The following is a 27,643-nucleotide window of genomic DNA, read 5'->3' on the forward strand; positions in this document are numbered from 1 at the left end:
CTCCAAGGTCCCAGGTTCGATTCCTGGCTTGGGTCACTGTCTGTGCGGAGTCAGCACGTTCTACCCGTGTCTGCGTGAGTTTCCTCTGGGTATAACAATGGATCCTGTGCCCCAAAATATTAACATCTAGGCCAATAAAGAGAGCAAAGATGAGGCTTATGGTATTGCATTTGCTAAGGTTTCAATTCAGTGTCCGCTTGTAAAGGTTCCCAGTGTGGGCTTTGCGACAGTGGCCAGTCCCCTGGTCCCAACTCATCCGGTCATTGTCACTTCTCAGGTAATTATAATGTAAAGAGGTAAGATACACTATTTTCATCTGTCAAGGAATCCATATATCCTCTCCCACACTTACTCCCATTCCTCTATCCACTGTGTTATGCTGTGTGCCGTCATCCGTCAGCAGTACACTCACCACTGAGTCAGGGCAATGTGGGTTCAAGAACCATTCTAAGCACTTGAGCACAGAATCCATGCTGACACCGAGACCTGATCTGCTCTCTCTCGGGTGGATGCACTATTTTGAAGAACAGGGGAAAACTCACAGTGGGCTGACAACTTCCCCTGAATATCTGTTCATTGTCATATTGCAGTTTGTGGGAGCTTGCTTATCACAAATCATAATAAGAAGTCTTACAACACTGTGGGGCATGGTAGCACAGTAGTTAGCACAGTTGCTTCACAGTTCCAGGATCCCAGGTTCGATTCCTGGCTTGAGTCACTGTCTGTGCAGAGTCTGCGCGTTCTCCCCGTGTCTGCGTGGATTTCCTCCGGGTGCTCCGGTTTCCTCCCACAGTCCAAAGATGTGCAGGTGAGGTGGATTGGCCAAGCTAAATTGCCCTTAGTGTCCAAAAAGATTAGATGGGGTTACTGGGTTATGGGTGTGGGCTTAAGTGGGGTGCTATTTCCAAGGACTGGTGCAGACTCGATGGGCCGAATGGCCTCCTTCTGCACTGTAAATTCTACGATTTTATGAGAGGAAAATGCAAGTGGGGAATGTTGCTACACTCAACATTATCAATAAACCCTTTTGGCCTGAATTGAAAGCTCTAATTTGCCCTTTAGTAACCCTGAGTACCGATTCCACTCATAACAGCCTCTTCAAAATTCACTTTACATGTATTTTTTATAAGCATTTGGATTAAATTCTGGTAAATACATAACTCATTCACCAGTACCTTTTGTACTTGAAGCAGAACTATACTTTGAACAGTATCTCTGTAAATAATGGTACAATAATGTTTGCATCACCAGCTGTTTAATATTAAATTAAGCAATTCAGCACATGAAAACCAATAAATCATTAATAGAAACAAAATTTACACAAAAGAAATTACATTTCTGGAAGGCTCTGGTCTCAAACTTAAATATGGCAGCAGATTTAAATAACAATGGATTGCAATCACCACCACCAAAAACATGGGGCTTTTTAATTTGGGTAAAGATTTTACGTGCAATTTGCTCAATACTGCAATACATTACATTCCAATGCTCTTCCCCCACCTGGTGCTGCACTAAGGCAGGCTTTGGTCTGTTTCCATAGCTAATAATTCCTTGAACAGATCACTAGTCTGTCACCAGGGGTGTATAGCTTGAGGAGTGCCACTCCACATCAAGCTTGGTTGGCCAGGAGTCTCTCCTGCTCTTATCCCAGCCATTGGCACATTGGAAGAGTTTTGCAGGTTGGCACACTCAACCTGTTTGACCACATTAGGGACACACCTACCTTGGCTATCAAGTCCCACGGTCGGACGTGAACCTGGAGCTTCTGGCTTAGAGATAGGGGCACTACCCACTGCGCCACAAGACCTCCTACATTACTACGTTACAATCACCATTCAAAGATAAACTTCTCAAAATGAACCACACCAAAAAGTCTGCCCCTTTGCGTGTAGCTAGTCAAGCTTCTCTATTGCAAAGCAACCAGTTGAGTGAAACCAGTTAGTTTTCATTCATTCCATATAATCAGGAAATGAAGCAGCCCGTCTATTTCCCACATTCTTATATATTCTATTACTTTTTGCATTTAGGCCAGGGACCAGTTTAGCTCACTTGGCTGGACAGCTGGTTTGTGATGCAGAGAAAGGCCAACAGTGTGGGTTCAAATCCCATACCAGCTGAAGTTATTTATGAAGGCCCCGCCTTCTCAACCTTGCCCCTCACCCAAGGTGTGGGGATCCTCCAGTTAAATCACCACCAGTCAGCCTGTGGTCATGGAGGACGATGGCGACTTTACTTTGCGCTGAGTAGAGAAAATGGTCATTTTTTCTTTATTTTGTTCAAGGGTAGTCCCTAAATGCAGACGAGGAGATAATGAGGTGAAGGGATCTTGTGCCTCTATTTCTACTGGACAGCCTTGAAATTTGCCTGCAGTGCCGTTTGACCTACGTACGTTATTCCTCCCGGCTCGGTATCAAAATGTGAATGAGATAAAGGTGGAATTTCCCTGGTGTGTTGCCTCATTCTTCCCCTATTTGTGCTGGCCAATATCCCAGTGATGGTCACCGTCAAAAGCTGACATGAAGAACAGGCCAAAAGAAATTCACATTTCAGTGGAAACTTATTCTCGATCATCCTTCCCCCTCCCCATCCTGGGCAATGGGAAGCATTCAGGATTTCTCACTGATGGTCTCCAGCAGCAGTGGGATGGTCTAACCTCAGCAGCCCTCCAGCATGTTAGCACGTGCGAGGTTTTGATTGCTTCTGGAATTCCGCATGGCCATACAAAAAGCCCAGAGGAGGAAAAACAGGCGAAGCTGCCTTCACACCACTGTTATATTTTAATTGTGTGCAAATTTGCAACCTTAAAAAAATTCTTGGAACCCTTTTGATGTCTGGTCATTATTTCTGGACGATCCTGCCGCCACTCTCTTTTTGGAAAAAAAGCCATTCACAGCAGAAAACTGCACTTATCCATTGTGCGGCTGTCCCAGAGTTGAGACACAGTGTGTAAATGGGATAGTTCTAATTCCCAATTATTATTCAAAAAAAGAATGTTAAGAAGTATAAACATGAAGCATCAGTATAAATGAGGTATTCTATATGTAAATAGGAAGTGGTATGGAACACTGAAATGTTATGTTTGTGTCAAGTTTATCAGAAATCAACAGCACCATAGTATTTAGAAGGCAGATCTTAAACATAAGGCTTCACATTCCTCGCGGGTTTCAAATCTGTTCTTGTTTCCTCCGCAGCCACCATACCAGAACCTTTTGCAGATCCGCAATGTTTTTTCAAAGTGCCATTTTAAGCTGTAGTTGTAACAGGCCCCTTGGTCGGGATTCAGTGCACACTCATCTAGAATGGAAAGAAACAGATACTTTCATTTGTATATATATATATAGAGCACTTTCCTGACCATTCGACATCCCTAAGCATTTTACAATGAGTGAACTATGTTTGAAGTGCAATTGCTGTAGTAATTTAGGAAATGTACTAGTTAATTTGCATATAGCAAACTCCCCTAAATAACTGTGATAATGACCAGGCGATCGTTTTTTGTGACGCTATTGGAGGGATAAACATAACGTTCTCCAGAGAGGAATGAAACACACTTGTTAAATATTTACATTTATTGAGTCGACCCCTTTAATTGAATCAGATTAATGAACAGAAGCTTTTGATTGAAAACATCAAAAATGGAAGAACATGAAACAGGCAAATATTTTAATTTCACAAACTTTATGTAATATTCCCTCTATTGAGGGGCTGAAAGAACCTCGGAGCTGGATTTCCCACCATGATCGGGTAGGATATAGCAGCACAAAAGTTGGACAAAAGTTTTTTGGGTACAACCTACTGGTTATTCCCCACCGGGAGGTTTACTTCCCCAGAAACTCCCGGCTGCTTTTTACCATATTTTCAACGCTTAATTCACCACTCCAAACAAACAACACCCCTGGTATTTCATAACTAGAGAGGCACCTGCTAAATAAACAGCCAGTTGCGCAAATTGCTGGATAAAACCAGTAGGGTCCTGGTCATCAGGGTCAGCACATTAACATGTAATCACTGATAAATGGCCCAGTCATGACCTCATGAACCTTGCCTAACCTTAATAAATGTATATCTTGTCACCCTCCTAACCCTTATATGTCCACTACATATAAATGCCAACAGGAGCAGGATCAAAATTTGCAGAGGATTTTCCTGATGGATGTCCCTTTTTCAGCAGAGGTCTATTCTTGCTTCAGTTTAGTTCCCATATAGAATCATAGGATCCCTACAGTGCCAAAAGAGGCCATTCAGCCCATTGAGCCTGCACCGGCCCTCCAAAAGAGCACTCTAACCAGGTCCACTCCCTGCCACAACCTAATCTGCACATCCCAGGACACTAAAGGGCATCACCAATCCAATGGCAATATCTGTGCATTTGTATAATTTTTGCATGTTATTTAATGATCTCACAAAACAAATGGGCCTAGATTTTCACAACGTCATTGATCTCTACGGCTTCTGCAAAATGGTGCGGGGAACTTGGATCCAGAGGTCCCACGCCTATTTCCAACAGATCCTATTTTGACTTGTAGGAGTACAAGGATGTTATTCCCGAATGGGGAATCCCATGTTCAGTAGGGGATTTGAACTCAGTGCTGAGTTTCAATAGACCCCATTATTACTGGGCAGTCTTATCTTGCATTGTGTGAGATACACATGTTTAGGAAAAACATTAATACTCCTGAAGGGTGGATAAGGTCTGTGGAACTGTCAAGCAGGAATTTTAAATCCCCTGCCTTTTACAAAATTCTTCTCAGTGAAAAAAAAACTGTGCTTCCAGGATCAATTGCTGTTTGTTGACATCAAGGCAGCATTTGACTGAGTATGGCAATAGGGAACCCTAGCTAAACTGGAGTCAATGGGAATCGGTGGTAAGCTCTCCACTGGTTGGAGTCATACCTGGCACAAAGGAAGATGTTGTGGTGGTTGGAGGTCAATCATCTCAACTCCAGGACATCACTACAGGAGTTCCTCAGGGCAGTGTCCTAGTCCCAACCATCTTCAGCTGCTTCATCAATGACCTCCGTTCCATCATAAGGTCAGAAGTGGGGATGTTTGCGGATGACTGCATAATGTTCAGCACCATTCGCGACTCCTCAGATAATGAAGCAGTCTGTATCCAAATGCAGCAAGACCTGGACAATATCCAGGCTTGGGCTGACAAGTGGCAAGTTACATTCGCGCCACACAAGTGTCAGGCAATGACCATCTCCTACAAGAGACGATCTGACCATCGCCCCTTGACATTCAATAGCATTACCATCACTAAATCTCCCACAAGCAACATCCTGCGGGTTACCATTGTTCAGAAACTAAACTGTACAAGCCACATTAATACTGTGGCTACCAGGGCAGGTCAAAGGCTAGGAATCCTATGGCGAGTAACTCACCTCCTGACCCCCAAAGATTGCCAACCATCTACAATGCACAGGTCATAAGTGTAATGGAATATTTTCCACTTGTCTGGAAGAGTGCAATTTCAACAACACTCAATAAGCGCGACACCATCCAGAACAAAGCAGCCTGCTTGATTGCTCCTCCTTCCACAAACATTCAGACCTTCCACCACCGAGGAACAGTGGCAGCCTTGTGTATAATCTACAAGATGCACTGCAGTAACTAACCAAGGTTCCTTTGACAGCACCTTCCAAACCCACAACCACTACTATCTAGAAGGACAAGAGGAGCAGATACTTGGGGACCCCACCGCCTGGAGATTCCCCTCCAAGCCACTCATCATTCTGACTTTGAAATATATCACCATTCCTTAGCTGTCAATGGGACAAAATCCTGTAACTCCCTCACTAACAGCACAGTGGGTGTATCTACACCTGAAGGACTGCAGCAGTTCAAGAAAGCAACTCACCACCGCCTTCTGAAGGGCAACTAGGGATGGGCAATAAATGCTGGCCTAACCAGCAATGCCCAAATCCTGTAAATTAATTTTCTAAAAAATGACATATCCGAAGTGCTATCATTATTAATTGACTGCTTCCAAAACCTGTCATTACCACAAAGATGGGGGGGAGGGGGGAGGGGAGACTTTATGTTCAGAGTTTGATTGACATCTGCAAGAGGTTATTGCAGGATTAGCTGTCTTTCATGCTGGTTTATGAATATAAATGTTTGTTTTTATAATGGATTAAGTGCTTTTGGCGATTTAAATACATTGAGTGGGCATTCGTGAATGAGAGTTTTGAGTATTTTTCATATGGGAAAATCTGTAATAGATATCTAAAATGTTATTTGATTTCTCAGCATTGATTCTGAGGTTGTCCCATGGTGATGGATGGGGGCATGGATTGCCATGAGTTGGCACTAGGTTGGCATAAGTTCTATGAGGGTTCATAGGATGGGTGGAGGCATGAGTTGGCATGTATGGGAAGGAGGAGTAGATGGGGGCATTAGGGAGTGTTCACTGAGGCCGAGAAGACTTGATGTTTACAACAACTAGCACATGCGTCCCCCTCTGATCATCATCTGGGAGTAGCTATCCCTTACCTCCTGTCCCCAGAACAAAGATCCCACCATTCAGGGCACTTTTCCGCAAGGAGGGTGTCACAATCTTGGAGATTTCCCAACTCTGCACACTTGCAATGGGAGAAACAATCCAGCAAAGGATCTAATTTGAGTGCATTCTTCTCAATGGAATACCCGCACAGTTAAAACTGTCTCAATAAATTTACTTTGCATGGGACAGTTAGCACCGAAACTGGCCACTCGGCTGATCCAGTCCATGCCAGTGTTTATCCGCCACTCGAGCCTCTTCTCATGTTAGCTCATCTAAATTTACCACGGTAACCATCGAACCCCATTCTCCCTCAAATGCTTATCCAGTTTGCTCTGAAATGCATGGAAACTGTTCACTTCAACCATTCTCTCTGGTGGTGAATTCTACATTCTTACCACTTTTCAGATAAAGAGGTTTCTTCCGAATTCCCCATTAGTCTACTGTTGCATTCCAACTCCATTCACACTGGTTACTGCCTTAACCAGGGTATTGTTAAGGTTATCAAGGTCGTCACCTTACTCAGTCAGGAGCCTCATTTTTACTCGCAAAACGAGGTTCCTGCTTGTCCTTAGGATCCTGATGACATTTTAACAGAGGAAATGTGGCAGGGAAGATACTGCCACATTCCTGCTTCCTTACTGCCAAGGTTTCTTTCCTCTCTTCCCACCTGGAAGACCTGGAGAGACACCACCCCAATAAACCAACCTGGGCACTTACTATATTGTGACTGGCAACCTCTCTAGATGGTTGATCTTCAGTTGCCGGCCGATGGCCACTTGGTGCTTACTTCACACGGTTAGCTGGTCACTGGGATGTAGCTGAGACCTGGGAGGTCAATTAGCTTTGTCTTCAAATTGATGCAGTCGCCCCGTGCCTTTCTGAAACCCATTCTCAGAGAAAATCCTCTCTTAATGGAAATGTGTTTGCCCACTTACCATAAATATTGGTGTCATCCTTCTGTTCTGCAAAATCTTGTATAACATTCACGCTGCAATGAGGAAGTAATATATTAATCATTGAAGGAAAGGCACACCCTACGATCAAAATTTGATAGGAAATGTCTATAAAACATACGCCACATCAGGAAATGTTTCTGGTTCTTTTGTGTTGTGAGAATGGTTTCCTTCACATTCCCTCTTTAGAGATGGAGGTGGATAGTTGTTGATTCCAGCTGGAACAGTAAATCAAATATTTCAGGCATTTTCAGATTCACAGCAAGCCAGCCACTCAATAATATAAAATGTAACAACATTACAGCAATGTGCAATTTTCATAAAGGAGTCTTTCAGTTATGATCAGTACATAATTCAGCTACAATGGGCGGGATTCTCCAGTTATTGCCGCTGGCGGGATCATCCAGTCCCGTCGACGGTGACCCTCCACCGCGGGTTCCCAGCAGTGAAGGGTGTGAACAATGGGAACTCCCTCACTAACAGCACAGTGGGTGTATCTAGCAGTTCCCACCATCAGCCAATGTTGAGCCGTCCTGCTGCTGCAGCACACGCCACAAGTGGGGGTGGGGCAGAATCCCACCCTTTGGACTGGATTTTCTGATCGCTGAAATCGCGTTCGGCAATCAGCCAGAGAATCCATGTTTACACTGGAATCAGGGATGGCGTCGCTTTCGCAATGCTCCCCCCCCCCTCAAAAACGGCGTACTCCGCACGCCGTATGGATGGCCTCAGAACGTCAACTGAGGCCCTCCCCGATGGGCCTAGTCACCGACGAAGTCGCTCGCCTGTACTCACACTGTTCGGGGACCTCGCATGGCAGCTGCGGACTGTGTCCAGCGCCGCCACAGTCGGGAGGGGGGAGCCATTCTACTGGCCGGGGGGGGGGGGGGGGCTTCAGTGGGGATGGGGGACTTGTGGGGGGTGGTCTGAGGGTGGTTATGGGGGTGCAGGTTTTGGCAGGCCGGGTTCACGCGATGCTGGCGCCATGTTGCACGGCGCGGGCACCGCAGGCCACCGCCATGCACATGCGCGGCCACGGACCCAGCCATTCTGCGGCCATATCTGCAGGTAAAGCCGGGGGCTTTACGCTGCGCGGCTGCTAACCCCCCACCGGACGGAGGAGCGGTGCGGTGGCTGTGCCGACTTTCTGGTCGGAAGACTATACGGATACTGCAGGCATAGCCGCAGGATCAGAGGATCCAGCCCCATATCTTTGTTAGCTCAGTCAATCCCTTCAATCCTCCATCAGCCATAAACAAACTAGCCAACTCAAACAATTAAAAACAAATGCTTTAGTGGCGATTCTAGTGACAATTAGCATAAAAAGAATAATTTATGAATGTTAGTTTTTTTTCCTGCTATCATGTTTGTAGGAGAGCTGCACTGGACTGTTCGATGTTTTTTAAAGTCTCCACAGTCTTCTGAGGCCTTGCCGTGGTGGATAATGAGTGATTGGCTATGGAGGTGGCATGAAGTGTATGAAGTGCAATGGATGGGGGGGGGGGGGGGGGGCGGTGCGAGTAGGGCCTTGAGAGTTTGAATGGCCATGGGGGACGAGTGCAGGGATGAGATGGTATAAGGAGTCAGGGCTACAGGGCCTAACATCTTCCAAAACAACTGGGACAAAATCCCAGAGAATTGAGGCGGCCATTCTATCCAACCCGCCCCAGTACTCTTTAGGTTCCGTGTCTCCTGTGCTCTGCATCCAGAGTTGGCTCTATCCCACACACCCCCAGCCCCTGAACAACAGCCCCCCCTCCCGTGTTTTGTGGTACTTTCTAACAAGATGGGCCAGGGTGTTGTGAAATATCCCAACTTGAGATACTCGCCTTGGAGGTCAAAATCCTGCTCGAAGGCCTCATTGAGAACCAGGCGTTGTCTGAGAGGACTCAAGAATTGCTCTAAAGCACTAACACTCAGAACAAGGCTGAAAGAGTAAATTTTGATCTTGCATCTGGCAAATCCCAGCTGATGCCACGACTCTTGGTGCTCAGGAAGACAATTTCCTTAAAGCTGTCAAGCAGAATATATGATTGTTCCCACAGCGATTTCAGTTATCCCTGATTTCCCTTAAATCATTTCCAGATCTTGGAGTAACATGCATGCCAATTATCAATGTTTCAGAATTACAGTGTTTTGGTGTCCTATTCCATAAGTTTGCATTTTCTGACAAAAATCAGTACAAACCAAGGCCCTTTCCCCTCACAAGACTCCCACAGGAACGTTACAACTAAGAAAAAAGTCTTCAGTGACTCCATACAGTGAATGGGAATTCTGACAAGAAAAGGAATTCCCACCTCCAATATGCATTAATCGCTTTAATTACTCGCAGCAATTTTCAGGTAGAACTGGTAATGAGGGGAGATGAAAAGATGAGAAATGGATGGCAGTGAAGTGAAAAGAGGCGGTGGGAATTTGATAGGAATGAAGGAGCTAGGAAAGGGAAAATCGATGGCACTAAAGGGATGATAAAACGGGAGCTCGGTGCCAATGCAGGGAGTTCAGAGGGGACAACCTGTGTCGCCGGACGAGAAAGGGAAGGATAAAGGGTGACAATGAAGAAGAGGGCAATTGATACCAGTGAAGGAGATGGGGCTCAAGAATATAGGTAGGAGCAGCAGTAGGCCATTTGGCCCCTCCCATCTGCTTCGCTATTCAATGAGATGATGGCTGTTCTGATTGTGGTCTGAACTCCAACTTCCTGCATAACTCCATCACCCCCCCCCCCCCCCCCCCCCCCCCCCCCCCCACCCAAAACAGGAATGGGGAAAATAGATGGCAATGGATGCAAATGGTAAAGAAGGTAAAATAACTGCAATTAAGAAGGAAAAGCATGACAAAAGGAGAGGAAATGGATAGCAATTAAGAAGTGAAGGTTACAGGCAGGAGGTGGGAGTAATGCTTTGGAGGTAATTGGGGCAAAGATTTTTTTTAGAACTTAGAGTACCCAATGACTTTTTTCCAATTAAGGGTCAAATTAGCGTGGCCAATCCACCTAACATGCACATCTTTGGACTGTGGGGCGAAACCTACACAAACACGGGGAGAATATGCAAATTCCACTCAGACAGTGACCCAGAGCCGGGAGCGAACCTGGAACCTCAGCGCCGTGAGGCAGCACGGCTAATCCACTGCGCCACCGTGCTGCCCTAACTGGGGCAATGATAGGAGTAGCCCATGGGGTTGGGCAGCAAGGAGGGGATCAGATTAATGTGACAGAATGGGGAAGGGAGTACCAGCTCAAACTATGGGAGGGGAAACAAAAGGCAGCAAAAACAGGGGTGAGGAGTGGCAACTTGGAACTGAGGCAATCGAAAGAATGAAATTAGGCACATTATTGGGTTGTCAGCTTCTTGGGAGCTATGTCAGTTTTCTTTAAACTGTTGTTCAGCTTTGGCCAATTTTCTAGGTTGCTGTGTATCTAACTAAAAGTAATTGGATAGAGCTCTGCTAACTTGCCCACCTTCCATTGTTTTAAAATTCATTTAAGGGGTTTTGCTCATGCATGTTCATATGGCTGCAGTTTAATAAAATAAACACAAATTTACTTGAAACTATTTCCTTCTTAGCGATTTAAGATGTGTCCTGCAACACAAAACAGCATTCTTGAATATTTAAGTGCAACATAACTTTTATTCATTACTGAAGAAATATTGAGGATATTTGTCCATGCCAAATAAAACATTGTTTTTCTTTCTAGTTGGATGAAATAAAATGATGGGTACATTCCTGGACCATTTTATGAGTCATTGACATTGGTGGTGCTATAATTAAGATTGCCAGCAGAGTGTTGGAAAAATAACAGATTAAATATTGGATAATGGGTGTGATATGTGTGGGACCAGCTTTTAGTCCTTAGAACCCCATCAGTGCAGAAGGACGTCATTCGGCCCATCGAGTCTGCACTGACCCTCTGAAAGAGCAACCTCCACATCTTTTGGACTGTGGGAGGGAACCGGATTCTATTCAGCTGACATGGGACGAGGGACGAGGTTCTCCGTTGCCTGGCACCGATATCACATTGGACGATTGGGCGGAGAATTGATTCTGACACCAGAATCAGGGCCAGCACAGGTTTGATGCTGGTTTGCGATTCTCCATGGCGTCATCATGGCACATGCTGTTTGCAGTCGCGATGCTGGCCCACTCGCGATGCTCCGCCCCTGATGGGCCGAGTCCTGACGCCGCGGGATACGTGTCCTCACACAAATTATTAACCCGCGTGGTGGTTGAAGACTGTGTCCAGCGCCGCCACACTCGGCGGGGATCCGTGCCGCTAGCCGAGATGGGAGGACTGGTGGGGGATGGCCACAGGGTGGCCAGAAGGTGGGTTATGGGGCGGCTGATGGCTGGTCAGGTCCCGCACGGCCAGTGCCATGTTGTACGGCATGACCAATGCAGATCGTCAGCCATGTGCATGCGTGGCCTGGCCATTCTCTGGCTGTTTTCGTCACAGGAGGCGGGAGTTTCGGTCGGTACTGCTGCTAGCCCCTCACCGGTCCTAGAATCGGTGAGGGGTCGGTGCTGACTTCTTTCGTGTAAACCTCCCGCAGATTCTCCGTTCGAGCCGGCACTTAGCCTCTGAAATGATGATGTTTGGTCGAGAGCTTCCCTGTCGGATGCTTCAATTTATGGTACAGAGAATTTGTTTATGTTCCATCTTGAAAGATAAAGGACGGAATTCTCTGGTTTTCGTGATTCACTTTTCCTGCCGGGAGCGTACCCCCGCCAACGGGTTTTCCTGCAGCATGGGGTAGTTACCCCATTGACAAATCCCATTGACAATTGGCGGGAAGATAGAATCCCGCTGCCAGCAAAAGGCGCGCGACCGTGAAATGCACGGCTGGCGGACCAGGACAATCTCGCTCAAAATGTTTAAGGGTTGGAAGGAATTAAACAGACTAAACTCCAACACCTGTTACTGGGAGGTAAACGAGTCAGGCATTGGGAACAAAATGAATCTATGAATCAAAAGAGTCCCATGCATAGGATTAGACATGGGAAAAAAGCAAAAGAAAGTAATAATTTAAAAGCATTTCCAGAGGGCAAAACAACAACAAAACCTTGTGAGATAATAAAAATTGTGCTTCCGTTCACAGAGGGGATCAAAAAAATAGGAAGTCGAGTACCATGTAATCCTAGCTCGAAGACATAAAGCTGCCATTTTACCACCAGCACATCCACCAGGAATGCAGCTGGAAAATGTTCTGAGACTGTTCAAACACATCCAGTGCAGTTTCAGTTATGTATTAGTTTAATCATGCACAAAATATAGGTGCTTATAAAAATTATCTTCAGTTTGGGTTGGGGGGGGGGGGGGGGGTGGGGGCACGGCAGCACAGTGGTTAGCACAGTTGCTTCACAACTCCAGGGTCCCAGGTTCGATTCCCTGCTTGGGTCACTGCTCGGGTGCTCCGGTTTCCTCCAGGTTAGGTGGATTGGCCATGCTAAATTGCCCTTAGTGTCCTAAAAGGTTGGGTGGGGTTACTGGGTTGGAGGGATAGGGTGGGGATGTGGGCTTAGGTAGGGTGCTCTTTCCAAATGGCCGGTGCAGACTCGATGGGTCGAATGGCCTCCTTCTGCACTGTAAATACTATGTGAATTCAAATCTATGTTCTTTAGATTCTTGCTAATAACTGCAAAAGTTTTCTGATCTGTAACTTAAATGACTTCAACAGGTATTGTTTAAACCTCCAAACTGTGAAAAAGATTATCTGCTTCGAAGGTCGGCTTGCCGTAAATTGGCCAGTGATAAGATGCTGTTGCAATAATTTCATCACAGACAAAGCGGTTAAAATAAAGTTGGAAGCTCAACTCAGGATCTAATGGTAAATAGTATGGTTCAGCATCAGGCAGTGCGCAGAGAGGGATGGAGTCAGTGGCTAGGCAGCAGAGTTCGCAATGGGATCAAAGACAATAAAAGCTCTCAAAAGGTCGCAAGATTTGATTAGAAGAAATTTCTGCTCAGCCTATTGTGGATGCCAGCCAAGAAGTATTATAAATCAGGGGAAGTTCAGAGGTCAACATAGGAGGTAATGAGGTGGGGCAGGCTGTCGGCAGTGTACGTGTAGGACCTGACATTGGATCTTCAGAATATGCCATCTCAATGTTCAACGTGATGAATTGAAATAGGAAAGCAGCAAGGACAGATTCGCAGAGAAGGAACTTGGTGAGGGATTGGCAAACAAAGCCAGTGCAAGGAGTTTTCTGACTGTGATTGGATAGCTGGGAATGGGTCCAGGTGAGCATATTCATACTTATCAGACAACGGAGGAGATATTATGGAGGCTGCTTATTGGATCTGTGGTGCAGATTGACAGATTCTTTTTGGTTCTACAATCTTACTGTCCATTGCATCTACACGTGTCCGTCCAGCCTAGATAGAGGTTTGATTAACTAATGGAAGACAGATAGTTGGGAAATGAGGGCCATTTTTAGGATGGAAACCAGTAACTAGTGGACTTCCACAGGGATTTGTGCTGCGGCCACAATTATTTACAGGATATATTGGCTTGGATGAGGGAGGTGAATGTACTATTGCCAAGTGTTGCAGATCCCACAAAAGTAGGTGGGAAGGCAAGTGGTGATGAGTCCACAGAGCAATATGGACAGGTTAAGTGAGTGTACAAAAGCTTGGTGGATGGAATATAATGTAGGAAAACGTGACAATATGCACTTTGATAGGAAGAATAAAGGAGCTGAACGTTATCTAAATCCAGAAAGATTGCAGAAAACTGAAGGACAGAGGGATTTGGAGGCCCTTGTGCATAAATCACAAAAAGATAGCAAAAAAGTTCAGCTGGTAATTGGGAAGGCAAATGGAATGCTGGCCTTTATTTCAACAAAAGCAGAGTCTAAAAATAGGGAAGCCTTGCTAAAATTATACAAGGCATTAATCAGAACATACCTGGAACACTTTGGATCGTTTTGATCCCCTTATCTAAGGATATATATATTGGCATTGGAGATGTTCCAGGGAAGGTTCACTACATTGATCCCAGGTATGGAAGGATTTTCTTTTGAAGAGAGGTTGGGAAAGGTTTGACACGTACTCATGAGATTCAGAAGAATGACAGGTAACCTTATTGAGACACATAGGGATTCTTAACGAGTTTGATAGAGTCGATGCTGAGAGGTTGTTTCACCTTGTGGGAGAGTCAAAGACCAGAGGGCATAATCTCAGATTAAGGGTCACCCATTTAAGATAGAACTGAGGAGGAATTTTTTCTCTCAGAGGATAGTGAACCTGTGGAATTCTTTACCACAGAAGGCTGTAGAGGTTGGGTCATTGAATATGTTCAAGGCTAAGGTAGACAGATTTTAATTTGTAAGGAAATCAAAGATTATGGAAATAAGGAGCTTCCTGTCACTTGTCATGTTAATTCTCCGCCCATACTGGCTCTGATTTCTCTCTCCTCAGTCTCCTACACTGTTCCAGTGAACATCAATGTCAGCTCGAGGAATCACACCTCAGCTTTAGATACAATGAGTACAACAACTTCAGATTGACTCTGCAGTTTCCCATTTACACCTTCTCAAGACCCACCTTTTGTTTCTTTACTCGTCGCATTACCATCTTCTTTTGCTTTGCACCCGCATCTCTTGTGTCATGTGACCTCTCAGGCTTTCCACCCGCTCACAAACCTTCCCTTTTGACCTTTCACAGGAACATGGGAACATAGGAACTGGGAGCAGAATTAGGCAAATTAGCCCTTCGAGCCTTTCTATCAGGTCATGGCTGATCTCTTCCTGGTCTCAAATCCACCTCCCTACCTGTTCTCTATGTCCCTTTAACCTGTTTTTTAAAATCAGAAATATATCTATCTCCTTCTTGAAAACATTATTGACTCAGATTCCGCTGCACAATGAGGCAGAGAGTCCCATAAATTCACCACCCTCCGCGAAAAGCACTTCCTCCTCACCTCAGTTCCAAATCAACCACCTCTCAACCTACATCCATGATCTCTCGTTCTTTCCCATCTATCCCCACCTCTGCACTTGTATAACGTCTGTTACAGATCCAGATTATTCCATTTCTGATGGGTCATTGACCAAAACTTGGGCCAGAATTTTCCAGCCCTTCATGTCGGCGGGATCTTTCAGTCCTGCCGATGTGAGTGGAGATTTCAATGGTTCGCTGGCCCTGCTGTGGGGAACCACAGTTTGGTGCAAAATGTTTTCATTTTTAATCCTCTTATTTCCACTATGATTATTTTGCCAGTTATAAGGCTGTGAGTAGTTGATCGTCCCTTTAAAGAACAATGGTTTGGGGATGCAGGTAGTTCATCCTGCCGCTTAATACATGTTTAGTCGGGTGAGGTTAAGAGACAAATGGTCGCTGGAATGTCGATCTCCAGAGTCCCTGCACTAGGATTGAATCATTTGATTGACATCATGAGCAGCCTCGTTTCAGCAGATTTACGCTGTGCAACACCTTCATCAAGATGGCAGCTGGATCAATTTACACCTGAAGAGTGAGTATGCAACAAATGCCATTTTGATTCCCAAGCAGCACTTGCAACATCCAAAGTAGTGCTACTAATGGGCAGGAATAGTCTCCATTTCAGAGACTAAGGGCTGATTCCGGACAGAATCGGTGAACTTCTACAACAGCAAAATTGGCGCTGGTCCCGGAGCAATTCTGGAACCGTTAATGGGCTCAGAGCAGCATCTCGTGGAACATGAGTGATTCCAATGAAAAACGGTGTACGATTCGCTGGAGTCGGGTTTGCCACTCGAGAGGCTGACAACCGGCAGCTGCATATTAGCGCTCCACTCCCCACACACACTCATTCCAGCCAATGAGACGGCACTGGCTGCAATAGAGTGCGCCCATCCCATTGATGTGTCGGCTGGAGCCAAAGGATACCTAGGGGGGTGGCTTGTGGGGATGCCCAGACGACCCATGGCACTAAATTCACAGTGAGCAGTCAGTTGCATGCGCAGTTGCATGGCTGCCTTGCAGGCTGCGGCAATGATGGTCTGTGACCATCCACCCTGACCCCACAACCCACCTCCTGGCTGCCCCCGCTACTCCCCCAGCACTGGCAGAAGCCACCCTCCTGGCCAGAGGCACAACTGTCAGCACACTATAGCGATGTTGGACGTTATTTGTACTCCCCCCTCTCTCCCTCAGCAGCCACGGCACCTGTTTCGCAATTTTTGAAAGCACAAGTGAAACTTGCCGTCAGTAATTTCTCCTAGCGGAGGTGGTGCATCAGGGGAGCCCCGGAAAGTACAGGGTCAGGTCTGCTAATGATATCCCAACTGCGTTTACTGTACGTGCGGAGTAGAATACATTGACGTCATTGATGAAGCACCAGTGCATGGCATTCTGTCGGACACCCAGTGACGACCATGATTTTTGTCAAATGCGCAATTCCTCGCCCAATCACGTTTTGCGATTCTGGGGCAGGATTCTCCAACAATGGGGCTATGTCCTGACGGCGGCGTGAAAAGCAACGTCAACCACTCCAGCGTCAACGGTCCCTGATAATGGGCAATATTTTCCTTCCCTGGGGGATAGGTTGGCGCCGGAGTGGTCCCCGTAGCTCCAGCCGGCACGGAACGGCCCGCGCGAGTTTGCGCATGTGCGGAACGGCCGGCATATTTCCACGCATGCGTTTATGGCCAGCATATTTCCACGAATGGCGGGGGTTCCCTTTTCCTCTCTGTCCCCCAGGCAATATGGCAAAGCCCTACAGGGGCCTGCCGCGGAGTAAAATAGGCCCCAATGGAACCAGCCCGCTCGCCAATCGGTAGGCCCTGATCGTGGACCAGGCCACTGTGGCCCAGCCCCCCACCTCCCAGCCCCCACCGACCCGCCTCCAGGATGGCCCCTGGAGACTCACCTTCCAGGTCCCGCCGTGTGGGATCTGAGTAAACCATGCCAGTGGGACTCGGCCGAACTTGTCGGCCACTCGGCCATCGGGGCCTGGAAAATCACCGGGGGGCGCTGTCAATGGCCCCCGAGCGGCGTGGTAGGAATCCCACGGGTGCCCGAGAATTGGTGCCGGAGAGTGGGGAAGCCGGTGTCAGGTCGTGATTCTGGCGCCCCCCCCCCCCCCCCCCCTCCCCTCCCCCCTCCGGGGATTCTGGTGTCAGCCGACGGAAAATCCTGCCAAATGTTTTAAAATTAATTTCAAATTAGAATGAGACAAATAAAAATGGCTTACATGCCTTTCTTCTTATCTCTCTCTCTCTCTCTGGTGCTTAAATATTGGAAATTCAAATTTCTGGAGTCAATTTTCACTATCGTTGTGGCACAAACTGATGATAGCTGATCAGCCGTTGTTTTCAGAACCTGCTCAATTTTTCCTTCCATTAATGGAAAAGATCAGAAGGGTTCATCAGCCCGACTGATCTACTGTTGCTAGTTTTCCACCACTGCGGAGTCAGAGTATTGTCCAGAAGAATTAAAGGAAGAATAAACAAAAGTATTCTGAGTTAAAAAGATAATTGCCGTAACCAGATTGAATTAAAGTGGGAAATCAGACTTGAGAGTTAAATCAAAAGTCTAATGCCATTTTAATAGAGCCTGTGAATCAAGATTTAAAGAAATTCTGACAGTTTGTACAACAGTCAAGACAAGAAATCCTAAAGGGGGTGGTGTAAAACCTGGATACTGATTCACCGTTAAAAGTGGAGCGGATGGTTTGTTCAGCAGTCATTTAGAAAACTTGGACTGGATTTGGATTTGTTTGTTGTCACGTGTACCAAGGTACAGTGAAAAGTATTTTTCTGCGAGCAGCTCAACAGATCATTAAGTACATGGGAAGAAAAGAGAATAAAAGAAAATACATAACAGGGCAACGCAAGGTATACAATGTAACTACATTAGCACCGGCATCGGATAAAACATACAGGGTGTAGTGTTAGTGAGGTCAGTCCATAAGATGGTTATTTAGGAGTCTGGTAACAGCGGGGAAGAAACTGTTTTTGAGTCTGTTCATGCGTGTTCTCAGATATCTGTATCTCCTGCCCGATGGAAGAAGTTGGAAGAATGAGTATGCTGGGTGGGAGGGGTCTTTGATTATGCTGCCTGCTTTCCCCAGGCAGTGAAGGTGTAGATAGAGTCAGTGGATGGCAAGCAGGTTTGTGTGATGGACTGGGTGGTATGCACGACTCTCTGAAGTTCCTTGCGGTCCTGGGCCGAGCAGTTGCCATACCAGGCTGTGATGCAGCCCGATAGGATGCTTTCTATGGTGCATATGTAAAAGTTGGTAAGGGTTAATGTGGACATGCTGAATTTCCTTAGTTTCCGAGAAAGTATAGGCACTGTTGTGCTTTCTTGGTGGTAGCATCGCGTGGGTGGACCTGGACAGATTTTTGGAGATGTGCACCCCTCAGAATTTGAAACTGCTAACCACCTCCACCTCAGCCCCGTTGATGCTGACAGGGGTGTGTACAGTTCCTTTGCTTCCTTAATTCAATGACCAGCTCTTTACTTTTGCTGGCATTGAGGGAGAGATTATTGTCGGTACACCACTTCATTAGGTTCTGAATCTCCCTCCTGTATTCTGACTTGTCGTTATTCGAGATCTGGCCCAGTATGGTCGTATCGTCTGCAAACTTGTAGATGGAGTTGGAACCAAATTTTGCCATGCTGTCATGTGTGTACAGGGAGTGGAGTAGGGGGCTAAGTTTGCACCCTTGCGGGGCACCGGTATTGAGGACTATTGTGGAGGAGGTGTTGGTGTTCATTCTTACTGATTATCATCTGTTGGTCAGAAAGTCAAGGATCCAATTGCAGAGTGGGGAGCCAAGTCCTAGGTTTTGGAGCTTTGATATGAGCTTGGCTGGGATTATGGTGTTGAAGGTGGAGCTGTAGTCAATGACTAGGAGTCTAATGTAGGAGTTCTTGTTATTGAGAGGCTCTTGGGATGAGTGTAGGGCCAGGGAAATGGTGCCTGCTGTGGATCAGTTGCGACGGTATGCGAATTGCAGTGGATCAAGGCGTTCTGGGAGTATGGAGGTGATGCGCTTCATGATCAACCTCTCGAAGCACTTCATTACAACTGGAGTCAGGGCCACCGGATGGTAGTCCTTGAGGCGCATTGCCTGGTTCTTCTTTGGCACTGGTATGATGGTGGTCTTCTTGAAGCAGGTGGGGACCTCAGAGTGGAGTAGGGACAGATTAAAGATGTTCGCGAACATCTCTGCCAGCTGGTCCGCACAGGCTCTGAGTGCACGACTATGGATCCCGTCCAGGCTCGTTGCTTTCCGAGAGTTTACTTTCAGGAAGGTCGATCTGACTTCGGAAGCTGTGATGGTGTGTATGGGTGAATTATGGACTGCTGGAGCACTCGACCGCGGATTGTTGGTTACCTGCTCGAACCAAGCATAGAATGCATTGCGTTATCGGAGAGTGGTGCGCTGCTGCCATAGATACTGCTTAGCTTCACTTTGTAGCCTGTTATGTTGTTTAGTCCTTGCCACGATCGCCGAGAGTCTATCTGTGACTCTGGCTTGGTTTGATATTCTCACTTGGCATCTCAGATGGCTTTGCAGAGGTGATACCTGGATTTCTTGTATTGGTCAGGGTCGTCTGACTTGAACGCCTCAGATCTGTCCTTCAGTAGGGAATCAATCTCATGATTGAGCCATGGTTTCCGGTTGGGGAACATACGTACTGCTTTCTTTGGCAGGCAGTCGACCACACATTTGCTGATGAAGTCTGTGACAGTGGTGGCATACTTATTTAACTTGGTCGCTGAATTCTTAAATATGGACCAGTCCACTGTCTCTAAGCAGTCACATAAGAGCTCTTCTGTTTTAGAATGCAAACTCTTAATGGAAAGTATTATTGTGAAAGAAGATTTTAAAACATGATTTTGGGAGTGGAATTTGGAAACTCTCATATGACAGTCATCCTGGGGCTTCTGAGGAGAAAGCCACAGACACTATCTTCTGTTCAGAGTCTGTGTATTTGACCACAGCCAATATGCGTGCTTGAAGGGGCTTTGTGTTAATGAGACTATTGTAGCTTAAGATATACTTTGTAAGGAATATTAATCTGAAAAGCTGTATGTAACAGTTAAGTTAAGGGAGGAACAAAGGAGTATTGTATTACAATCCATTTTTTTGAACATTTGATAAATGTTTTTTTCTTGTTGGAAAAACTAATCAGTGGTCCTGTGACTCTGTTCTTCCACCTTTATAATAAAAAGTAAGGGCATGATCTTCCCAAAAGGGAACAAAGTCCCCTGTGAACGTGTTTAGCTGCATGTTTCCCAGCACTCGCAGTGCTGAGAAACACATGTTTATCCAACGTGACTCGCTTTGAATAAGGGGCCTAAATGGGGAACATGCGGCTGACACTACACATAGCCCCATTTTTTACAATGGAGAGCTCTGCATGGCATCACGATCTCAGAGGCCCACAAAATAATCTCTAACTGCCCCTCCAGCCCTAATGCAACATGGGAGGTTCCCCCCACCCCACCGCGACCCCCAACACCCACAGTGGCAATGCAGCCCGATCACGCACATGCTTGTTGACGCACTCACCGTGATTTGCAGCATATTTGGTGTGCCTGAAACTATCATCTCAGACAACAATCCCCAATATACAGGATATATCTTCCAGGACATGTGCAAAAAAATAAATGGGGTGTGAAACACATCACATCTTCCCCATACGACCCTCAGTCCAGCGGGTTAGCAGAATGGACCATCAAGACGGCCAAGGTAACACTTCTAAAGTGTAAGGGAACTGAGCAAGATTTCAGAATCACTATGCTCAATCTTCAGGCCACACTGATGTGTTGGGTAAGCTGGGTCTGCGAGGACTGCGTTACTGCAGCAGTGACAGAGACAGACTTCCAACACTTGAAGAAATGCAACTCGATTTTATTGAACTCTTAAACTATCATACATACTTTAACTGTGGGTTGACACTATGCTGAGTTGACTGGCAACCTAAGGCTAACCTGACCAGACTATCTTACTACCACATGGTGTAAGTTCTAGTTGTTTCTCATGGGCTCTGACTGTCTCAGAGGCTGGATCCCAAGAGAATGGGAAACTAGTGCCCTCTGGCTTTATAGTGTTTGTGTCTTGTCTGCTGATTGGCTGCTGTGTTCTGTGTGTTCATTGGTCATCCTGTGTGTCAATCACTGCCTGTCTGTGCACCATCATATACCTGTGTGTATATTATAATATTCCCCCCACCCCCCCTTTTTATTTACTTTAAAAAAATGTGTGCTAGTCAATAAATAGTGAGTGAGTGTGTGTGTCTGTGTATGAGCCTGATTATATACAAAGTATGTGAACGTATTTACATGGGAAGTTGTCTAGTGCAGATAGAGGGCAGAGAACAAATTAGGAATAAACAATATGTACAGATGTGTAAACGGATCACAAGGTAATGCAACATTTAGTCTATAAGTTCAGTCTCTGTGGCGGGCGACGAATTCTGGTTGACCGCCTCAGGGGTGGGTCAGGGGCCGCCTGCACTGGAACGGGCGGAACTGCCTCCAATGTAGGGGTCGGTAAAAGAATTGGCAGATCGGTAGCCTCATGGAAGAATGCTTGGCTTGACATGGATGATATCTAGGTCGGACTTAGAAATGAGGTTCGCTGAAGCGCCGGTGTACAGCCTGAAGCGCATGCGAGCCTTGTTGACCGTAAGGGTGTCACACCACTTGTCGTCAGGATCAACGCTCATCACTGAGAGTTGTTTTAACTTTTTGGCTGAAAGCATCGTATGCTTGGTGATGATGCCCACCCAGAATGGGGATGTGAGGCCCTCAGCGTCAGGATCTGGAACCATGTTGGATTCGGAGTCTACAACAGTTTGCTGTACTGACCAGACGTTGCTGTGCTGCGGCTGGGATCGCAGTGTGTTGGGTAGTTGAGCAGATCTGCACAGGGCTGAATAGTGACCAAGCTTGCTACACTGGAGACAGCGTCGAGATTTCGCGGGTCATTGCCACTTTAAATGGGCAGAGCCACAGTTGTTGTACGTTATTGCGCCGACGTCAGGACGCTCCGTGCGCCACCACGCATGCGCGGTGCGGTCGAACGATGTGCGCACCTACGCAGTTCGGTCGCCGGCCTCTCCGTCCCCTTGGTCCTGCCGCGCATGCACAGGAGCCCGGGAAAAGCGCGCAAAATCCAGACTCAGGCCCTGTAGCTGTTTTACGGCCTGTACCCGCTCCGCATCGTGGGGGCCTTGCCACGCCATCTCTGCCACCTTGATATGGGAGTACCGGTTAGTAGCATGCTCGTGCAGGATGCAGGTCTCGATGGCGATGGTAAGGGTGAGCTGCTTAACTTTAAGGAGCTGCTGGCGAAGGGGATCGGAGTGGACCCCGAAAGCGATCTGGTCGCGGATCATGGAGTCGGAAGTGGAGCCGTAGTTGCAGGACGGTGCGAGGATACGGAGATGGGTTAAGAAGGATTGAAAAGGTTCATCCTTACCCTGAAGCCTCTGATGGAACACATAGCGTTCAAAGCTCTCGTTGACTTCGATGTCACAGTAGCTGTCAAGCTTCAGCAGGACTGTTTTGAGCTTTACCTTGTCCTTGCCTTCAGCAAAGGTGAGGGAATTAAAGATGTGGTCCCTGGCTGTAGAGAGGAAGAGAGCAATCTTCCTGTCATCCGATGTGGCTTCGAGGTCGGTGGCTTCAAGGTACAGCTGGAACTTTTGCTTAAAAATCTTCCAGTTTGCACAGAGGTTGCCGACGATGCATAGCAGTGGGGGAGGGCGGATGCTGTCCATCTTACCGGATGGCTGATCGCTAGTCAAAGGCAGACTATCTCAAGGTAGGTCCGTCAAACCCAAGCATGACTCACTGGTACCATGATGTGTTGGGTAAGCTGGGTCTGCGAGGACTGCGTTTATCAGAGCAGTGAGAGAGACAGGCTTCCAACACTTAAAGAAATGCAACTCGATTTTATTGAACTCTTAACTATCATATATACTTTGGGCGCGATTCTCCGCTCCCCACGCCGCGTGGGAGAATAGCGGGAGGGCCTGTATTCTCCTCCCCCCCCACGCCACGAATCGCTGCTCGCCGTTTTTTACGGTGAGCGGCGATTCTCCGAGGCCAATGGGCTGAGCGGCCGGGCCTTCACGCCCGTTTCAACACGGCAGCAAACACCTGCTCGCTGCCGTCGTGAAACGGGCACCATATGCCCGTTTGGGGCATCTGGGGGCCTGATTGACATGGCAGTACCACGGCCGTGCCAAGGGGGGCCCACCGATCGCGGGCCGTGCGTCCATAATGGACGCACTCTTTTCCCTCCGCCGCCCCGCAAGATCAAGCCACCACGTCTTGCTGGGCGGCTGAGGGGAAAGTCGGCAACTGCGCATGCGCAGGTTGGCGTTGTCCAACTTACGCATGCGCGGCCGACGCCATCGGCCGCGTCAGCCGGCGTGACGCTTGATGTGCGACCTTGATGACCGTTGTTAAGGCCGCGCCGCCATGACGCACGGGGCCGCGCTCCTAGCCCCGCTCGGGGGGGAGAATCAGCCCCGGAAGTGGGCGTGAAGGTTGCCGTGGGTCACGGCCTGTCCCACGGCAGCCTTTACGATTCTCCGCATTTGCGGTGAATCTCGCTCTTTAACTGTGGGTTGACACGATGCTGAGTTGACTGGAGACCTGAGGCTAACCTGACCAGACTATCTTACTAGTACACGGTGTAAGTTCTAGTTGTTTCTCATGGGCTCTGACTGTCTCAGAGTTTGGATCCCAAGAGAACGGGTAAACTGGTGCCCTCTGGCTTTATAGTGGTTGTGTCCTGTCTGGTGATTGGCTGCTGTGTTCTGTGTGTTCATTGGTCAGCCTGTGTGTCAATCACTGCCTGTCTGTGCACCATCATATACCTGTGTGTATATTATGACACACAACATAAGTGGTCTACCCTCACCCGGCAATTTGATGTTTTGGAGGGAAGTCCATGCCACTCCTCTCCGTTACATCTACTCCCAATCCAGATGGAAGCTCATGATATTCTATTAGAACAAAGGAAGAGGATGCCCCAGCAGCACAATCAGAGAGCAAAACTGTTAACAGTGTTAAATGTAGTTCGAAGCGTGTGCATATTGGATCACCACACAAGGACATGGGTACAGGAAAGGTACTGCGAAAGTGCATACAGGAACAGTCATAGAAGGGTGCGATGACAAATGAACAGATCCTCAGGAGGATTCGTCGGCACGTTCTCATTGCGCATGGAGAACCACAGGCGGATCAGGTTGACGATGACTCATATACAGAGTTTCATTTCAGCCACACAAGTGCCAACACCGTAAGACAAGAGGATCCCACAGTGAACGACCAAGAAACACCAGCTGAGGCGGCATAATCGCAGAACATCGGACAACACTCTGTGAACTACATGAGGACAAGATATGATCATGCCATGCGCTGACTAAAACATCACCTTCATGTGTAGAGACTATACCAAGGCTCAAACGTATTATGCCTGATGTTCATTGTTATGTCTGTTCTCAGAAAGTTTTTCTTTTTTATCAAAAAATGCAATGGGGTTGTTGATGCTATTGTAATTTTGCAGGAGCTTTCATATTGTGTGCATTTCATAGTGGACAATGACATGGAGCTCTCAGAAGCTGCATGGCACCATCACGATCACATCGCCGTGTGTAAGGCTGGAGGATAAAAGGTACGGTCTCACCGTTAGATGTACACAATTTCCTGTGATCCCTATTGCAGAAACTCACTACTGTTTGTGACAGTAGCAGTAATACATCATGTATATCTTTGAGTCAGGCATATAGTCAAGTCAAGAATCAGTCTGTGTAACTGTCAGGACACAGGCTAACTTAAGGCCAATGCAAAACTGTATATAATTGTTGCCAGTAATAAACTTCACATAATTGTGTATAACCAGATCCCGCGTCACTCTCATTATCTTGCTTAGCATTGATAGCAAAGAGACATATCCCTTGAGCGCTATGCCGTGCCCCTCAATGTATCTGGTGGCAGCAAACAACAAGCGACTGCAACACTTAAGGTAAGTTTTCAATGATATACCAAATTCAATATATAACGCATGTCAATACAGATTAATAGCAAATCACTCAGGTCACATTACTGGGTGAGTTATTGTATTTGTTTTCTGTATGAAGTTGTATTTTTGTATGCAAACTCTGCATTAGATTATTATTGCACTTACTTGCCATGTTTTTCAAAAAAGCCACCGCAAATCTTTGTGCATATTCCATCTCAGCCTCCAGGGCTCTGTCCAGATGAAGTAAATGTTGATCAAAAGGAAAACTGACAAACTCCTCCAGGACTGTGACATTAGTTACCTCCCCAAGGGCTAGTGCAAGCATTATGAAACCTTTGCATTTGGCTTCTCGCGATATGTCCAGTAATTTCCTCTCATCAATACTCGTTTCCCCTGAGAATATCGTAAAGATAACCTTATAGGTTTGCTGATTTGTGAGATTTGAGAAGAAATTCTTCAAGCTCCATTCAATGGTATTGCCAATGCCAGAGGAACCCTCCAGCTGACTGAACGAGTCTTGGATGTGCCTCTTCTTCAGTGTTTTTGCAGTGTAATCTAGAACACCAAACTCCAGGTTAAATGGATCTTTCTCATATCTTGGAATGGAACCTGGTCTGTGCTGTACCAGGGCCACCCGGGGATGAAGATCAGAGGCTTTCGATTCTGGGGAATTCACAAACTCATTCACCATTGAGTTTAAGAAATGGTGAACTTCTGAAGTTTCCGTTTCCTGTAAGCCATCAACAACGAAAGCTATGTCCAGGTTTACTGGAATAGGAAGGGGGAGAGAAGGTCTTGGACACTGGTCATCAGGACTACACTCGTCTGTAAAAGAAAGATTAGAAATTCTTGGTTAATATTTTGCTGAACAAAATGTTTGGGTGTTAGGTTGATGTTTTTAGGTATGGGCGTGTGCGTTTTAGTTTGCTGTTAGGATTGTTAAACACCAAAAATCAAAGTTTAAGCATGTTGTTTTCACATTCGACAATATATAACCAAATTAAAAATCTTTTTTTTGATAAACAGGATGTTAACAGAGTTTGGAGAAAACTCACTCCACAACACAATATACTGGCCTAAGCTGCAAATAATAAAGGCAGTTGTTAACATGCAGGATTTCGATTAAGTGTATAAATTGGCACTTTTATGGTGTATTATTGACAGAACAACATGACCAAAAATCAGGATAGCAGGAAGGTAGACAGGGCATGCAGACATACAAAGGACTTGTAATAATTCACTTACTGGTGGATCTCCCATGGTACAGAGTCAGGACCAAAAGTCACCTTCAGGTGAAGCAAGGTATTTGAGCAAGGTATTGAACAAGGGTGGGATGGAATAAGATGACACCAAAACATGTCACAAAACAGTGACAACAGGACGTAAAGAATCACAGACAGAAAGTGAGTCACAAGATTTCTTAACATATTGAAGACTTAGATTTCATGAATCTAAAATCATACCGTAGCACAGTGTGCATAAATAGATTCGGTTTAACAGCTCTTGGGACCGTTGTTGCTGTTTTGGCAAAACAACCACTGTATCCTAGTGGAAAAGAAAGAAAGAAACTCAAGTTTTTGAAAAAGATTTGTAAGTATAATAAAATAATTCAAGAATTCAATAATAAGAAACGTGGGCCTCAATGTTAACTGCCCCACCTGGCAGAACAAGGTCAGGCAGGAGCAGTCAGTTAAGGCGAGCCCGGATTTACTGTTTTCCCACTGTATCCCGATATCAACCAAGCAGAAATCGGGGTCATATTTTAAATAGGCAGATTGGACCTGATGATATAATTGGGACACAATCTGCAATTTTAACCTGAGACGTGAAGGGAAGAGCACTGTTCACCTCCACCATCACAGAAACCTGTTGGGCGTTAATCTTGGGCCAGAGGAAGTCCAGAACGAAGGCCGTGATATTTTGCTTCCATTTGCGTCGGGATGGTTTGGCAACGTGAGTGGAAAATTGTGCGAAAATCATTTTGCATTGATGTTAATGCATGATACGATTGTTTACCACTCACCCTGACAGGGTGCGTTCCCCAATGCTCAACATTGGGAACATAATTTGAATACATTATCATATAATTATCGGGTCCCTAAGCCCGAATCATTTCCCCCATCAGAAAATCCACCCCCGGCAGTGTGACAACGGAATGGAGTGAATCACAAGTTGTCTTCCAAGGCGTGCACCTGGCGAGCGGACC

At 46.5% G+C, this 27,643-nt stretch overlaps 1 protein-coding gene across 1 annotated transcript in view; it reads right to left on the reverse strand.

Annotated features, from left to right (window-relative positions):
* Nucleotides 1-1,238: 1,238 nt before the first annotated feature.
* The window catches only part of LOC119965888 (collagen alpha-6(VI) chain-like), a 204,048-nt gene continuing 177,643 nt past the window's right edge, over nt 1,239-27,643 (reverse strand). The window contains exons 34-38 of the mRNA XM_038796853.1: nt 26,901-26,982; nt 25,603-26,262; nt 7,580-7,676; nt 7,441-7,493; nt 1,239-3,294 (exon numbers count right to left, since the gene is read on the reverse strand). Coding sequence (XP_038652781.1) covers nt 3,119-3,294; nt 7,441-7,493; nt 7,580-7,676; nt 25,603-26,262; nt 26,901-26,982 — 1,068 coding nt within the window. The 3' untranslated portion in view covers nt 1,239-3,118. The remainder of the gene's footprint in view (nt 3,295-7,440; nt 7,494-7,579; nt 7,677-25,602; nt 26,263-26,900; nt 26,983-27,643) is intronic.

This window comes from Scyliorhinus canicula, chromosome 5, assembly GCF_902713615.1.
Source record: "Scyliorhinus canicula chromosome 5, sScyCan1.1, whole genome shotgun sequence".
In the NCBI taxonomy this organism is placed as follows: domain Eukaryota; kingdom Metazoa; phylum Chordata; class Chondrichthyes; order Carcharhiniformes; family Scyliorhinidae; genus Scyliorhinus; species Scyliorhinus canicula.